Source organism: Pristis pectinata, chromosome 9, assembly GCF_009764475.1.
Source record: "Pristis pectinata isolate sPriPec2 chromosome 9, sPriPec2.1.pri, whole genome shotgun sequence".
NCBI classification, from domain to species: domain Eukaryota; kingdom Metazoa; phylum Chordata; class Chondrichthyes; order Rhinopristiformes; family Pristidae; genus Pristis; species Pristis pectinata.
The window spans coordinates 24938444-24955894 of record NC_067413.1 but is presented as its reverse complement, the minus strand read 5'-3'; the positions used below and the strand labels follow the sequence as shown (position 1 = coordinate 24955894).

At 39.8% G+C, this 17451-nt stretch overlaps 1 protein-coding gene across 2 annotated transcripts in view; it reads right to left on the bottom strand.

Annotated features, from left to right (window-relative positions):
* The window catches only part of LOC127574405 (corticotropin-releasing factor receptor 2), a 163561-nt gene extending 146317 nt beyond the window's left edge, over window positions 1–17244 (bottom strand). The window contains exons 1-2 of one of the 2 annotated variants that reach the window (XM_052023404.1): window positions 16962–17244; window positions 3953–4037 (exon numbers count right to left, since the gene is read on the bottom strand). In XM_052023404.1, coding sequence (XP_051879364.1) covers window positions 3953–4037; window positions 16962–17003 — 127 coding nt within the window. In that variant the 5' untranslated portion in view covers window positions 17004–17244. Of the gene's footprint in view, window positions 1–3952; window positions 4038–16961 lie in introns of those variants that run through there. The other variant, XM_052023407.1, reaches the window with a different exon arrangement.
* Window positions 17245–17451: the final 207 nt, after the last annotated feature.

Here is a 17451-nt window from a genome sequence, read left to right as displayed (position 1 = left end):
TTCTCCTCATAAGACATGCCCTCCAACTCAGGTGGCATCCTTGTAGATCTCTTCTGCACCCTCTCCAAAGCTTCAACATCCTTCCTATAATGTGGTGACCAGAAATGAACACAATATTCCAAGTGTGGTCTAACTAGAGTCTTATAGAGCTGTAACATTACCTTTCGGCTTTTGAACTCAATCCCCCAGCTAATGAAGGCCAGCACACCATACGCTTTCTTAACCATCCTATCCATTTGTGCAGCAACTTTGAGGGATCTATGTACTTGGATCCCAAGATCTCTCTGTTCCTCCACACTGCTAAGAATCCTGCTATTAACCATGCACTCTGCCTTCAAGTTTGTTCTTCCAAAGTGTATCACTTCACACAACTCCATCAGCCACTTTTCCACCCAGCTCCGCATCCTGTCTACATCCCGTTGCAACCCAGGAGAACCTTCTTCACTATCTACTACACCACCAACCTTCATGTCATCTGCAAACTTACCAACCCATCCTTCCTCTTCCTCATCCAAATCATTTATAAAAATCACAAAAAGCAGGAGTTCTAGAACAGATCCCTGCGGAAAACCACGAGCCACCAACCTCCAGGTCAAATACCCCTCTTCTACAACCACCCTCTGCTTTCTGTAGGTAAGCTAATTTCGAATCCACACAATCAATTTTCCATGGATCCCATACCTTATGACTTTCTGAATGAGCCTACCATGAGGAACCTTGTCAAATGCCTTGCTAAGATCCATATATATCACATCCACCACACTGCCTTCAACAATTTGACCTGTCACTTCCTCAAAAAACTCTATTAAGCTTATGAGGCATGACCTGCCCCTCACAAAGCCATGTTGACTATCCTTGATAACACTGTGCTTCTCCAAATGCTCATAAATCCTGTCCCTAAGAATCCTCTCCAATAGTTTGCCCACCACTGATGTAAGACTCACTGGTCTATAATTCCCAGGATTATCCCTTTTACCTTTCTTGAACAATGGAACAGCGTTTGCCATCCCTCCAATCCTCTGATACCACCCTGTGGCCAGGGAGGACTCAAAGATCATTGTTAACGCTCCAGCAATCTCTTCCCTCACTTCCCATAGTACCCTGGGGTATATCCTGTCCAACCCCAGGGATTTGTCTATCCTAATGCTTTTTAGTAGCTCCAGCACTGCTTCTTTCTTAACCTCAACATGTTCCAACACATTTTCCTGTTCTATGCTAACCTCACATTTGTCTAAGTCCCTCTCCTTGGTGAACGCTGAAGCAAAATATTCAGTTAAGACCTCCCCACCTCCTTTGCTTCCAGACACATTTTTCCCTCCTGATCCCTGAGTGGTCCTACCATCATTCTAGTCATCCTCCTGTTCCTCACATATGTGTAGAACACCTTAGGGTTTTCCTTAACCCTACTTGCCAAGGCCTTCTCATGTCCCCTCCTAGCTCTCCTAAGTCTCCTTCCTGGCTGCCGTATAACTCGCAAGAGCCTGATCTGATTTTTGCTTCCTAAACCTTAAATATGCTTCCTTCTTCCTCTTGACTAAACCTTCCACATCTCTTGTTAACCATGGTTCCTTCTCCCTACCATCCTTTCCTTGTCTCAGTGGGACAAACCTATCTAGAACCCCATGCAATTGGTCCCTAAGCAACCTCCACATTTCTGTGGTGCATTTACCAGAGAACATCTGTTTCCAGTTTATGCTCCCAAGTTCTTGCCTAATACCATCATAATTTGCCCTCCCCCAATTAAATACTTTCCCATAATGTCTGCTCCTATCTTTGTTCATGGCTATGTTAAGGGTCTGAGAGTTGTGATCACTATCCCCAAAATGCTCGCCACCAAGAGGTCTTTCACCTGACCAGGTTAATTGCTTAATACCAGATCCAGCATGGCCTCTCCTCTAGTCTGTTTGTTTACATACTGTGTCAGGGATCCTTCCTGTACATACCTAACAAATTCTGCCCCATCTAAACCTTTTGCACGAAGGAGGTGCTAATCAACATCGGGGAAGTTGAAGTCACCCATGACAACAACCCTGTTGTTTTTGCAGCTTTCCAAAATCTGCCTACTTATCTGCTCCTCAGTGTCCCAATGACTATTTGGGGTCCTATAGAATATGCTCAATAAAGTGATTACTCCCTTCTTGTCTCTGACTTCCACCCACACTGACTCAACAGATGAATCTTCTATGATGTCCTGCCTTCCTATAGCTGCAATATTTTCTCTGATTAGCAATGCCACCCCCACCCCTCTACCCCCTTCCCTATCCCTTTTGAAACATCTGAACCACGGAACCTCAAGCAGCCACTCCTGCCCTTGCAACAGCCAAGTCTCTGTAATGGCCACAACATCACAATGGCCACAATATCCCAAAGATCTTCCTGGAAATGTGATCAGAAAGAAGGGCACGTAAGGGAACATCAGGTAACTATAAACATGGTCTTAAAAAGCTTCCTAATGGAGAGACGAGTGGAAAGTAGATGGAAGGTTGGAGGTTTAGTGATGGGATTCTAGAGTTTAGTTGCTAACTAAAAGTACAACTCACAATGGTGGAATTTAGCTTTTTGGATGGTATCTAAAACGATTCTGTCAAATGGACTGGCAATATTATTCCTTAAAATGTCAAATCCATGCTCTTATGAAGCAGTTAGAAATATTGGAAGAATTTTATAAGACATAACTAACTTGCTTCTCTCCACTCTTCAACATTTACTATCTCCTTTTGTCTCAGAGTGGCCTCGTGGCTGTTGAAGTAACCAGTCATAACAAAGTAAGAGGTTTTGGATAATTTCTGTATAGAATTGATGAATTGACTGGAATTCCATTTATTCACACAGAGAGAATATTTATCTTGATTTTTTTTCAGATGCATTTGTACAGAATGGTGATGGACGCTCAAATACAAGTGAGATTTATTTACTACGCTGCAAGTGTCTTCCATTAAAATTAATTTAGGCAATAAGCTCTTTATCATCCCTGTAGCCTTCAGCCAATTCTGTTTTATCATTCATAAATTGTAGCCATTCTTAATTGCATCTTGCATTGTGTGGCTTAAATAGCAGTGAAAAGACCACTATACGATTGTCATTCATGTATAGGCAGATCAGGTAAAAACACAAGAATTCCTTCCCTAGAGACCCAAATATATTTTCATAACATTTCATTAGTTTATAGTAACATTGCTAATGCTATCTTTTTAATTCCAGATTCATTTAATTAAATGAATTTAAATCCCCCCATTTGTCATGGTAGGACTTAAACTCAAGTCTCCAAATCATCGGTATTGGTTTATTATTGTCACTTGTACCAAGGTACAGTGAAAAACTTGTCTTGTATACCATCTGTACAGATCAATTCATTACACAGTGCAGATACATCATACCAGGCCTCCAGACCACTGGTCCTGTGGATCAACCAGTCTGTTTCCATGCCCCATTGAATAATGCTGAATTAAAACACTATCTCCTGCTGTAACAATGTTCTTCCAGTTCCCTGTCTGAAGTCTGTGAGTGAGATTTTCAACTGAGCAGTGACTACAGGTAATCTTCTGACATGGCTCTCTTCCCATGAACTGGAGACAGTGCAGTGTTTGAATGTTGTACTTGCAACTGGCTGATTACTCATGTACTAACTCAGGTACATATTAAATCCTAATGTAACTGACTGAGGTACATTAGGATTTACACAAGGATTGGTTTAACTCACAACTAATAATCCCAATTAAATAACACTTTACTTAACTCAATTTGCCAAATGTCATTCATTTGAAGTGATTCTTACTGACTCCTTTAAAAAGATTACCTTATTTGGTGTGACCTTATTTGGCTTGGGAATGAATACACTCCATGTGCTTAAATGGAGATCATTTAAAATTCTCTCACCAACAGATCCCAGACAACAGCCATGATATAAGGCAGAGTTGGCTATGTCAGGATTTATATATAAAGTAAAATGTACCTGTAACGTTGTATAAGGATGACAAGACCTCGCAATACCGTTCTAGCAAAGATGTGAGCAATGATGCAAAACAAGGCAGGGCTATCTGAAAAGGGAAAGAAAAGAATCTGTTTACATTTAAATTCACTTAAAAGAGGAACTATGCACAGTATATATCTGAACATCACTTCCCCTGCCCCTCCCACACCTTCACCACCAACCTCGCTACTCTTAGGCTACCCACGTTGCCCTTGGGTTTTTGTCATGTAAAGAAAGAACTTACATTTATAAAGTGGCTTTCACAGGCTCAGCCTATCCCAGGGCACCTCACAGACCACAGAGAGCTTAAAGTGTGGGCATGTTGACTCCTACAGAATGGAATGCTGCAGAATATTCCATATAGGTATTGTAGAGAGTGCAGAGACACTTCATCAAGAATGAACTCGTCAGTTATATAAAATAAAAGAAAACTGTTGCAATTGTTGAATTATATATCCTGGCTTGCGGATTATTAAGTTAGTAACATAATCACCATTCTCTTGTAACCACAAAATTCCTGGAAATGTGAAAGCATTAAAAGTTTAGTGTCACTCCTGATTTATTTGGGAAGAGAATGTTTCCTGCTGAGAGGCTGTGTAGAATCACAATCTTAGCCCTTTATCCATTACTTCAAAGCCTCCTAAACTGCTTACATTTTTCTTTCAATGTTAATAACAACATGTATTTATATAGCACCATTAAAGTACTGAAACATCATAGGAGCATTATCTCATTAAAGTTGGTAATGAGTTATGAAAGGAAATATTGTGAGTAGTAGTCAAAAGTTTGGTTAAAATGGTAAGTTTTAATAAGTGCTTCAAGGAGGAAAACTAGGGTAGTAAAAATATTTCAGGAAGGAGCTGCAAAGTTTAGGGCTTAAAGACTGGATCTATAAAAGTCCAAATTTGGAGGACTGCAGTTTTTGAACTAGGGAAGGTTACAGAGACCAAGGAGAGGTGAGGGAGAATAAGAATATTAAAATTATGGCTTTACTGAACCAGAAGCCAATGTGGATCAGGATAATGGGTGAACTTGATTTTGTACAAGTTAGAATGTGAGCAGCAGTTTCAGCTCCTGTTTATGTAGGCTGCAAGATTCACGGTCAGCCAGGGGTACACTGGCAATGGCCAAAGGCTAGCAAAGGCACAGACCTGGCTTTCAGCAGCTGGTGAGCCAAGTCAGGGAAAGAATCAGGTGATAGTACAGGAGAAATTGAGCTTGGCTCAGTTAGTGTCTTTGAGACAGTTCAAACCTTACTCCAGGACATTATTCAGATTGAGATAATTTGTGCATTATGCTGCATTGCATATAGATCCCCTTATCCCTATAAGATGTTAAATCAATATTTCTAGTCCTATCACATTAATCAAAGAGCCGGGAGTACTGATGTGGTCCTGGCCAACATTCTCTTTTTAACTGATACTGCCAAAACACATTAACTAGTCATTCATCTCATTGTGGCCTTTGTTTCTATATAACCTCAGCTGGATTTCTGGTCAGAAGAACACATAAAATCATTGAACAATACAGCACAAAAGGAGGCCATTCAACTCTATATGCTTGTGTCAGCTTTTCGAAGGAGCTATCACTTTCTATCTATTCACTGATACCTTGCCTGAACCTTAGAATTTCTTTTCTTGTCAAATGTAATTCCAACTCCTCTTATAAAGTAATTATCATATCTGCCTTAGATCATTAAAACTATTTTGTAACAAGAAAATCTCCCTGTGTTCTTTCAGCAGTCCTTTTATGTCATCTAAAAGGAAGGGGTTTGCAGAACTATGGGTAGAATGTGAGGGCTGGATTGTCTTACAGAGCCAGTATACACTCATTGGGCTGAATGGCCTCCTTCCATACTGCAGTAACAATGGAATCATATTCTCTGTATTTATACAAACAAAATGCTTCATAATTTTGAACACTGCTTTTAAATCTCTCATTACCCTGTTCCTTTCTAATGGGATTAATCCCAGTTTCTTTCTCCTTATAACCGAATCTTTTTAACCTCAGCTTCATTCTGTCTCCACCCTCCACCTCATCAGCCTTTACATTCAGCAGCCCATCTTTTGTAATTATTGACCTCAAACATGATGTCACCACCAGATATTCCACTGTCCTCTTTTCTTTCAGTATTCCAAAGTACCTGTTACCTCTATGACACTATGGTTCATTCTTCTGCAGCAACTCCCCTTCTCTTGACACCTTCCCATAACAACTGCTGTATATGCGACACCTTCCTTTTTACCTCCTCCCTTCCTGTTGCCCAGGGATCCTAACATTCCTTCAAGGCAAAGCAGCAACCTGGTCATACCTCTTCCAATTTAGCATTGCACATTTATTGCTCATGCGATAGTGGTGCTCTCTTCTACATTGGGGAAACCAAATGCTGATTGCTGACAGCTTTGTGGAACAACTCTGCTCAGACTCAAGGGTGACTGACCTTTCAGATGCCCATCACTTGATTCTGCATCGTCTTCCACCTTCTCTATCTCAGTTCCAATGAAGCTCAATGTAGTTCGAGGACAGGATCTTTTCTGACTTCGCATATTACAACCTTTAGGACTCAACATCTAAAGCTTGTTTAACTATCTCACTTTTCACAATTCTGATCATCAGCTCAAAATATTAACTCTGTTTCTCTCTCTACAGATGTTGCCCAATCTGCTGAGTATTTCTGCCTTTTACCATTTTTATTTCATATTTCCAGCGCATGCAGTTTTCTGCCTTTGGATCATTTTCAGAATCAGAATCAGGTTTATTATCACTGACTTATATGACATGAAATTTGTTGTTTTTGCAGCAGCCTCTTGCAATCCTGTGCATTGGAGCCTCCATCCCAGGCTGTGATGCAACCAGTCAGAATGCTCTACAACATACATCTATAGAAATTTGCAAGAGTCTTTGGTGACATACCAAATCACCTAAAACTCCTAATGAAGTCGAGCCGCTGGTATGTCTTCTTTGTGATTTCATCAATGTGTTGAGCCCAGGATCGATCTTTCGAGATGCTGGAGCCCAGGAACTTGAAGCTGCTCACCCCTTCCATCCATTGTGAAGACCGAATACAGTGCACTAGGTGAGTACAAGAGAATCACTGCTTCAGCTGGAAGGACTGTTTGGGTCCCTGGATGATGATGAGATAAAAGAAGCAGTATGTTGCACCTCCTGTGGTTGCATAGAAAAGTTCCATGAGAAAGGGAGTAGATGGTGAAGACAGAAGAGCAGGGTAAAGAGCTATGAAGGAAATAGTCCCTTCAGAATGCTAAAAGGGGAGGAGTCAATGTGGCTGGTGGGGATATCTCATTGAAAGTGGTGGAGATTGTGATGGTTGATCCACTGAATGTCGACGCTGATTGGGTGGAAGGTGAGACCTATGCGATTACAATGAGGCCCAATGTAAGGAGCAGCATGTCACTTCTTTCTGGACACCTTGCAAGTTTCAAAACTCAATATTGAATTCAATAATCTTAGATAACTTGCCTTGTTTCAAGACTGGTCAGTTCTCTAGTGAGCTTAGTCATTTGTTATGTAAACTCAGTTTTTCTCTCTCCACAGACACTACCTGATCTACTGGGTAATTCCAATATTCTCCATTTGGTTTCTGGTTTCAGAAACTGCTCTGACCTGCATTTCACATCTTTAACATGTCATTTTGTTTATTCTCTCTTTTGCTCTCTCTCTCCCTCTCTCTCTCTGTCTCTCTCTCCCAGCCTGTATGTCTGACTCTCTCTATGTCTCTTTCTATGCCTTTCTCTCTCTGTCTCTGTCTGTCTCTCTCTGTCTCTCAGCAGCCTCATTAATCTATTAACCAGACTGCTCCGTAAACATCAGGCATCAGGATTATCTGGGCAATCCTGCTCTCACCCTATTTGAGATACTCCCTTTGTCCTATCCATCCTCCCACTGCCCCACCTTCTTTACAATTTATTTTCTCACTTCCTGGTTTTGATGAAATGTCCTTAACCTGAAAGTTTAATTTTATTTTCTTTCCCAGATATTGCCTGCCCTGCTGAGCGCTTCCAACATTTTCTGTTTCTATGTCAGATTTCCAGTTTCTGCACTTCTTTTGATATTCATAATCTTGGTTTCATATTTGGTCCTGAGATGAGTATCAGGCCGTGTATGTGTGCCATCAATATGTTCATCCTATAACACGCCCTTGCCTCAGCTCAGGTGCTCCTCAGATCCTCATCCATACCTTTATTACGTGAATACTGCTATTCTGATGCACTCCTGGCCAACTTCCTATTTCTAACTCTGCATAAAATTGTAGTCATGCAAAACTTTGCTTCCCCCAACTCTTATTTAGTCATCTGCCTGTTGTTCTACTTTGGCTCACAGTCACATGATGCTTCAATTTTAATTTTCTTACCTTGTTTTAAACACTCTCTCTGGTTTTCTTCCTCTCTATTTTTGCAATCTCCTGGAGTTCTATTACCTCAAGTTCTATTGGCATTCCTCTAATGATAGCCTCTTTATTTCTTTGTTTAGGTGCTCCACCACTGGTGGCCATTAATTCAGGTGTCAAGGCCTCAAAATTGGAATTTGCACTTGAAACCCCTCTGCATCTTTAGATCTTCTTCTGTCAATAAGATGTACCTTAAAACTTGACATTTTGACAAGCCCTTGAGCATCTGCCCAATGTAGCTCATCTTCAATTTTTGTTTTGCAATATAGTATTCTTGTGAAACACCTTGGGATAATTTCACTTCATTAAAGTTGCTGTATGGGGGAGAACTGTTGTTGTTGTTGCCTTGGCTTTATCAACATCCTGCCAAGGTTTATGTAGGTGAACTACAAGGTTCTACATTCCCTTTAAAACTGTAGCACTTGGTTTACATTGCCTCTCCTTAAAAACACACCATTTGGCATTTCCCTGTGATTACATTTCACCTGCCATATGTCTGCTCATTTGTCAATCTGGCAATGGATCTCTGGAGTTTTTAATAAGCTCCTTACTGTTTACCAGATTTCCAGGTTTTCTATCATTTCCACACTTCGCAATGCTACATCATTAACAGCAATTGTCCTAACATCAACTTCTGGAGGTAGCATCCCTCTATGCACCTCTGCAGTCTGAACAAACAACTATTCACCACTACTCTCTGCTTTCTGTCAAGTAAGTTAATGAATAGCTAAGGTTTGGAGATGCTTTGAGGTGACTAAGTATTAGATAATAACCAATATCCTTTGCATTTTGAGTAATGCAATACATGTAATGGACAGTAGGTGTCAGGTTTCTCAGCAACTCCATTGTTATAAGCATTGCCATTATAGTAATAACTGTATTTAAATAAAAAGCACTGGTAACATTTACAACACAGAATTTTTAATTAATTACAGGTCATGTTTTGCTTTCCAAAATGCTTTCTGTTTTACATTTAAATTATAAAGACTTCGCGGCCTACAAAACATTACATTTTCATTGTGGGCCTGCAACTTTGAAATTAGGCCTTACAATAGCAAGAGGAAGATCTTTGAGGCACTGAAGAATGCTAAGTAAAACAAACTGTGGGATTAGTTAAGGCCAGTGTTCGGTGAGTTACGGTGGGGTTAGTCAGCACCTGTGTTCAGTGAGTCAGAGTGGGACTATTTGGGGCCTATAATGGGTGAGTCAGTGTGGGGTTAGTTGGGACACCTAATGGAAATGTTGGCCAAAATGATTTGAGACCACACTCTGCTGCAGGGGTCAAAGAAAGAGGATCATCTGTGATCTATCCTATTTAACATCACCATGGACCCTGTCATCTGATCACTGCCGACATCAGTATATTGCATTGTACTGGCATTTGCAGAAGCTCGATAATCAGCGTCTCGTCTGCAGAAACAGTAGAAGGCATCAGAATATTACAGAACTTCTGCAAGAGCACTGGTCTGGAAATCAATATAAAGAAAATCACATGATCACCAAATGCAAAATATATGTCTATGATTCAAAACAACTGGTTCATTAAGAAAAAGCTGACAGTGTTCATCAAACTAGGGGAATTGATCCAGGGAGGAGTCTCAGCAAGGCGGACTGGAACGGAAAGGTTAATGAATAGTTCTCAAACCTAAAGATGGTCAAGCTGTAGCCGGGTCTGGCTTCCAGTTGCCTAAATTCCCCTTGCCACTGGATTAAGTCCTCCCTTCTGAAGCCTGTGTGTAGTTAGTGTGCAACGGCAAGCCAACATTAAAAGAAACCAACTTCTGCTTCACCGTATGAATTTCAGGATCTCGAATGTTAGGACCCATATGTATAGTGCCAGTAGTGACAGACCTGAATGCCGCTCATAGAAATTAAGGCAGTTTGACATCGACATTGCCATATTGGGGTGAGACACATCAGGCAGAAGATGGCCAGTTTAAAGAATAAATGCAATGGGTACATCTTCTTCTGAAGAGACGAAAAGGAATGTCGTCTTCAGAGAGTGAACTTTGCCATCAAGAATGGGACAGTTGGCAGTCTCAGCAACTCCCTCTGTGGAATTAACAAATGCCTGATGACCCTTTGGCTCACTATTAGTTGAGGTCTGTGAGTTGATGGGACTGCTGGGTCAGGAGAGAGTCAGTAAGTAGGATGGGGCAATGATACCAGGGGCATTTATTGAGTCTGCTTGTGAGATTTGTGGGCCACAGAGATTGCTATCGTACAACTGAAGGAGAGGGGGTAGCTCAGGGAACTGTCCTGAGTTAGGCTCTCATCACTGGGCTGGCACTTGCTCAGGTAGACCTGCTTTAGGTCGAGAGTGCCCAATGGTCAGCACATTTTAGAGTCACATTGACTTAATTATCCTGCCACTCTTCTTGAAAAGAAGAAATGATGTCAACATGCAAAATGCTTGATCTTCGCTAGACTGATGCATGAACAGAAATGACCTGTCAGATTTGCAGTAATGTGATTTGTTCTGGAAACCATTTTAGTACAGGAAAAAAATAATTTTCTTTTGCCCAGCAATGAGATAGCCACTACTCCATCCTTGAACTTCTGGACCATCACAAGCACTGCATCGTTCTGAGTTGTTTTTAGCATACATTTGTGATTCACTGTTTATCACTAACCATTCCATACATCGATACTGTAGATAGGTATGCATGCACGTGTGCTAAAATGTAATGCATGTCATAGCCTTGACACTAAGTAGATCATGCTCAATTCAGCAGATATTCACCCAATTCCACAGGGCAGGTATCAGGCGTTGTTAATTATGCTGTGTAAATGAGAACTAAGATTGAACTCTCAAGCAATTTTAATTGAAAAAGAGAAGCAATATTACTACTGAAACTTATGTTAACCCAATGCAAAATGTGCTGATATCCCACAGGTTTTCTTTTTGTTTTAAATGCTTCATTTTATTTTTCAAAAACTTTTTTAAGCAAGTCACTCATTGGGGCTTGTTTCAGGGCTGCTGTACTATATTATGATACAACTTTCTTCATGTCTTACCTAGAAGTGATTTACAGGATTTAATATATGATTAGTATGTAATAAGTAAAAGAGTTAAGGAAATTAATTAATATATATAAATTAACTGCCAAGACTTGAATGTTTCAAAATGTCAAGGAAATAAACTTACTTATTTTTATTATTAAAATTAAAATCATTCGCCCACCCAACCAGATGAGGGCCATTTTTACTTTCAATGGAAATAGATTTAGTTGGGGGCAATGGGAGGAGGTTGGTATAACTGGGTGCTTGTCTGCCACTATTATTCTACTACTGAGGCCTCTCCTCTCCACCATACAAGGAAGTACAATTGCCTTCCTTCCAGTCTTGGAATGTGTGTTTACTTTCTGATGTAAGCCATCACTGCCAATAGTGAGACATACAATCTTATCCCCATCACAGACAATTATGTTATCCCTAACAGTGTTTCCAAATCTACAGCCCCCAGCCACCTCATAATGGAAGATCACCAACAGAAAACACAGATAATTACCAAAGGGATACAACAAAGCTCTTTCTACCATTTCTGAACATTCCCATGTACCGGCTTATAATTAGTTTCCCAGGAACACTGGCAGAGATCTTCGAGCTGCTGACAAAATGCAACTGAGGAAAGGTTAAATACCTTTAAACAAGATCCTTGGCTTTGCTCCTTATTACATCTTTGAGAAACAGCAAATCACTAAGTGGTAGAATTTATTCAGAACCTGCACTTAAAGTGAACATGATGGTTATTTTGCAGAAATTGAAATTAGTTGTCTATTTCCCTACAACCATTTATCTAATTTTACATTTGAGATTCATTGAGATACGATTAGTAACCAAGAGAAATCTCTACCCTTTTCTCAAAGAGGATTTTGTGTCAGAAGGTAAACAGAGGGTTTCCTGTTATAAAAACAGTGGTAAAAGTATTCAGCAGTTCAGGCAGCATCTCTGGAGATCACGAGTTAATTTTTCAAGTTAATGGCCTTTGATGATGAAAGGTCAGTGATCTGCAATATTTATTCTGTTTTTTTTTCTCTCATTTCCATTTTTATTTCCAAGTTTCCAGCATTTTGCTTTTGAAAAACTCTTTGTATTCAGATCTCATTCAAGGTATTCAGTAATCTAATGTTTTAACTAAGGATTGGTCAAATGCAATATTCTGTTAAAGATTTTTCTATAAGATGACTTGCAAATCCCAAACACCTTTTAGGGTAAATTGCTGGAACTGTACAGTTACTATTTTCAGATAGATGATGCCCATGGGTGACTCTCCACATTGGGAACATAAAAACTGAGAATTACTTCTGTATGAAGTAATAACAGAAATGTTTGAAATGTGCAATGGATCAGGCAGCATCTGTCGAAAGAGAAACAGGGTTAACGTTTGCATATTTCTAATAGACTTATGTATAGAAGAAAAGTCAATGGATGAGGCACTTGGCACAAAACTTGCATTCAATGCTACTATTTAGAAGAACTTGTTTCAGTTCTTTTTATTAAAAGGCATGACTGAAATGTACAATTTTAGAAAAGTGAATTTTCTTTGTTATATTTGATTCATAGTACAATAAGTACCAAAAGGTCCCTGGGGCATTGTTAAATGTGCTTCCCAAATACAATGTCAGAGACTATTGTCAAACTATTGGGGCCCCTCCTCCCCTCCCTGCAAGGAAGTTCAACTACCTTCCTTCCAATTTCGTTATGTGTGTTTGCTTTCTGATGCTTTTTGTACAGCGAATGCAAAGCAGACCCATGAGGTTGCACATCCTGTGATGTTCAGTGTTCAGTTATATTTAACTGATCATTCATTTCAATCTTTGCTTTTAAGCCTCTTGGGAGCTATAAAGCTTTCAGGTCACTGCAATTAACTCTGATAATAGAAATCTGCTGAATTGTGGCTCATGAGCATTCTTTCTATTCCCTGTGCCTCCCCATATCTTTGCCCATGGTTTGGTAGGAATATGAAAAGGAATTAGCCAAACTTCAAGGGGAAATTTTGCCTTCTGTGTACTTGGCTAATGGACTACCTTGTCCAATCAGTTGTTAACCTGATGCACATTTTCCAAATAGTGAAATTGGGGCCTTTATTATCTGCATCAACCGCTAAGCACAAATTGTTCACATTAGTATCTCATACAGTAACACCTGTATTTGCTGTATTGGAGTTGTAGGCAAAAAATCCTAGGTTACAACTTGAACTCAGAGGATTTATTTTTCATTCTCTTGATGCAGCTTCTTTGGCAAGATCAGCATCTATTGTTCGTCCCTAGTTGTTTTTGAGAAAGGTGAAGGTATTTCCACAAAGATGATATTTATTTATCCAAGTCAGGTTGGAGTAATAACATTGATGTGGACCTAGGTGGTGGTCATGTTATTATGTTCTTGTCTTTCTTGGTAGGTCCCAGTTCTTTAGGTCGTCATATCAACCACATTTGTCTTATACCACAGCAGTAAGGCATCTTGAGATATGCTACTATGTTAAGGCTGCTTCATTATTTGATTTTTTTTCCCTGCAGTGTACAGCAAGAGCTCAGTTTTGCTAAAACCTACTATTTGCATGTTTGAAAAACTGCAGTGGAATCCCATGTTAAACAGTTGACATAAGTTATTTCCCAAAATTTTATGTTTCCATAGCAATGGGCATCAGGATCACTTCTTCTGTTCTGACACCCATTATTATGAAAGAGGCAAGGGGGAGGAATTTCAATATTATAAGTTCTACAACTTAATCATAGGTCAGTCAGTCACAGTCAGTCACTGTGCCAGCCTCAACATTTAAATTGAAACTCAAAGAGTTTCCTTGAGTCTATTTGGTCCTCCTGAGTACATATCAGTTATTTACGTGGAGTTTCAATGTACAAATGAAGGGGATCTGAAAGCTTGGATTCCCATTCCCCAGCCATTATAAAATAATAACCCACATTCACAAAATAATTGCCTACATGCACATAGCATTTATCACATTGGAAAACATGCCAAGGCACTTCACTGAAGCGCAATCAGACAAAGAAAAAAGATGGCATGCCAAGGATGCTTCTTTTACATTCCCAAAGCAGCCCCTTTGAACAAGAAGTTTACTCATCAATATCAAATTGATTAATTGATGAAAATCATGTCATTTCATCTTCTATAGGTCATGAGTAGGTTCAAACTCTGCCAGAGCTTCGGTTCAAGTGCCATTGAGGCAGAAATTAAAAACTATATCTTTGCATCCTGATTGACCCGAAACAACAATCATGGAACTCTTTCCACAGATGTTGCTTGAGCTTCTGAGTGTTTCTGGCATTCTATGCTTTGTTTCCAATTGCCAGTAAATGAAACTTTTTGCTTCAATCTCTGAATCTTATTTGTTTCATGTTTATCAACTTCTTACTCCAAATATATTCTATCTTGTACTTATGTGACATTTAGTTAAGTTCTTTCATGTGGAGCTTTGTGAAAAGCTTTCTGATGTTCTAAGGAATTTATATTAGAAGAAATGTTACTTTAATACTTCCAAAAATATAATTTCTCAACTAGAATAATATTCTCATAATCTGTGCTGTATTTTTCATATATTTCCTTTCAACATAGAAGGATTCACTTGGCCAATTGACCTATGCTGCCTCTTAAGGCAATTCCATCAGTTTCATTCCCCCACTCATTTCCTGATAACTTCTTCTCTCTCACATGCCCATCAACTCCTGCTCCTGTAAGGAGTTTGTACGTTCTCCCTGTGTCTGCGTGGGTTTCCTCCGGGTGCTCCGGTTTCCCCCCACATTCTAAAGACGTACAGATTAGGAAGTTGTGGGCATGCTATGTTGGCACTGGAAACGTGGCGACACTTGCGGGCTGCCCCCAGAACATTACGCAAAAAGATGTATTTCACTGTGTGTTTCGATGTACATGTGGCTAGTAAAGATTTTATCTTATCTTGCTGCCACCCACATAAAGTATGTTTCCAATAAAGATATGGCTAAATTGTACATTAATCTAGAGACTGTGGAACAGGGTATCCACCTGAGAGTTATGACATTAAATTCCACCTTAATATGTTATGAAACAAATCCAACAAATTGTGAGCTGATATTGGGTGAATGGATCATCCAAGATGCCAGATCATTCTGAATATCCAACTTGATTACTGTGGAAAGGTCTTCAACTTGAATCATTAACTCTGCTTTTCTTTTCACAGATGCTGCCTGACCTGGTGAATATTTCCAGCATTTGTCTTTATTTCGGGTTTTACTCACCGATGTTTCCTGAGTATAAACAGCAAATTTAAATGATACATTGAAGGATTAAAATTAATTTTGGAACCATTTCCTTTAAATAGTGGACCTGTCGTATTTATCTGTTCCTATTTATCAATCACGTGTTTGTAAAATTCAGATTTTAAAATTCCACCTCAATTCTTCAATGGCCTCTCCACTCCCAAATTCTGTTGTTTTTCCAAGCTTGAACTTTCTGAAAATTCTGTAGTTCTCCAACTCTCACCTTTTGTACATTCCCTGGTTCCTTTGGCATAGTATTGATATCCATTCCTATTTAGACCTTACATTCTGAGGCTCCCTGTTTACCCTCTCCCGTTCTTTCTCTTTCTTTGGTTCTCTTTAAAACCTCTCTGACCAAGAACTGTATTAACGTCTATGTCTTTGGCTTGATGTAAATTTTTGCCTGATTCCAACCCTGCGAAACAACTTACGTTTTTTTTAACCATGTTAAAGTTATATAAATGTGTGTTGTTTTTCCTTTAATCAGAATCAGGTTTATTATCATTGACTTCTGTCGTGAAATTTGTTGTTATGCGGCAGCAGTACAGTGCAAGACATAAAAATTACAATGTTACCAAAACTAAATGAAATAGTGCAAAAGAGAAATAACGAGCTAGAGTTCATGGACCTTTCAGAAATCTGATGTCAAAGGGGAAGAAGCTGTTCCTGAAATGTTGAGTGTGGGTCTTCAGGCTCCTGTACCTCCTCCCTGATGGGTTCTTTCTATCAAAAGCTTTAGTCTTCCAAAATTTTCTGCTTTTCTTTGCACATCTTCGTTGAAAAACATTTACACGCGCTTCAGAGATAAGATGGGCAGCGCCTTGAAATCGCGCCGTGCGATATCACGCCGCAAACGCTTCGAAGGCTGCGATTGCAGTCCGCCCTCCACTATTGAACGAAGCCGCTAACTCCTTCAATTTAAATAGCTAGGGTCTTTAAAACAAGAGTAGAGCAATTCGACACCGAGGTGTTGTACTTGTGTTCATTTGACACGGTGACATTATCAGTCTCTATCAATCTTTCAAAATTTCTCAGCAGGATCTTACTGGTAGAAACTAAAGCCAAACTAACACACGAGCAGGAATAAATATATAAAACACTATATGCAGTTATAATGAGATACAAGAAAGATACATAAAAACATATATGTCATAGGCAAGTAGATAAGATCTTTCAACACCAAACCTTTTCTTGATAAGTGTGTGCGTGACCCAGTTGGATAAATGTAATAACTTTTGAAAATCCATGTATTGATCATGATGAGGATCACTTAAAAAAAACTGCAGCGATCTCCCCACACATCCCGGACAATTAAAATGAAACTTACGTGAAGTGATACAGTCCAGAACATCGCCCTCTGAAGAACCATGTTGTTAGGCAGGGCTGTCCGAGCACTCTTCTTGCCCCATATCCAGTTTTGCTTTCTCTCCTAACGCTGGACTCTTGGTGTTTAGAAACTCCCGGTTAGATGAAAAGGAAGGAGTTAATCCCTCACCAAGCGTGTGTGAGCGTTTTAGATCAATACCCTGCAACTTTTGTTAATGATTGTGCAGAACTGTAACTGTCCTCACTGATCACTTAAATCCTTGATTTTGCGAGAACATCCCAGCTTCTCTCTCTCTCTCGCTCTCTCTCTCACCCACTCCGCCCTCCTTCCCCGCCCATTCCTGGATAGGGAAGCCCCAGTTTAAGCCTCTCCTCCAGCGGATCCCCCTCGGTGCCTCTGTCCGGCACGAACATGCTTCCCAAATTCAATCCATCACACGAGCTTGGGTTAACTTTACTGTCCCAGGGCGTGTTGCCATGGATCAGGTTTG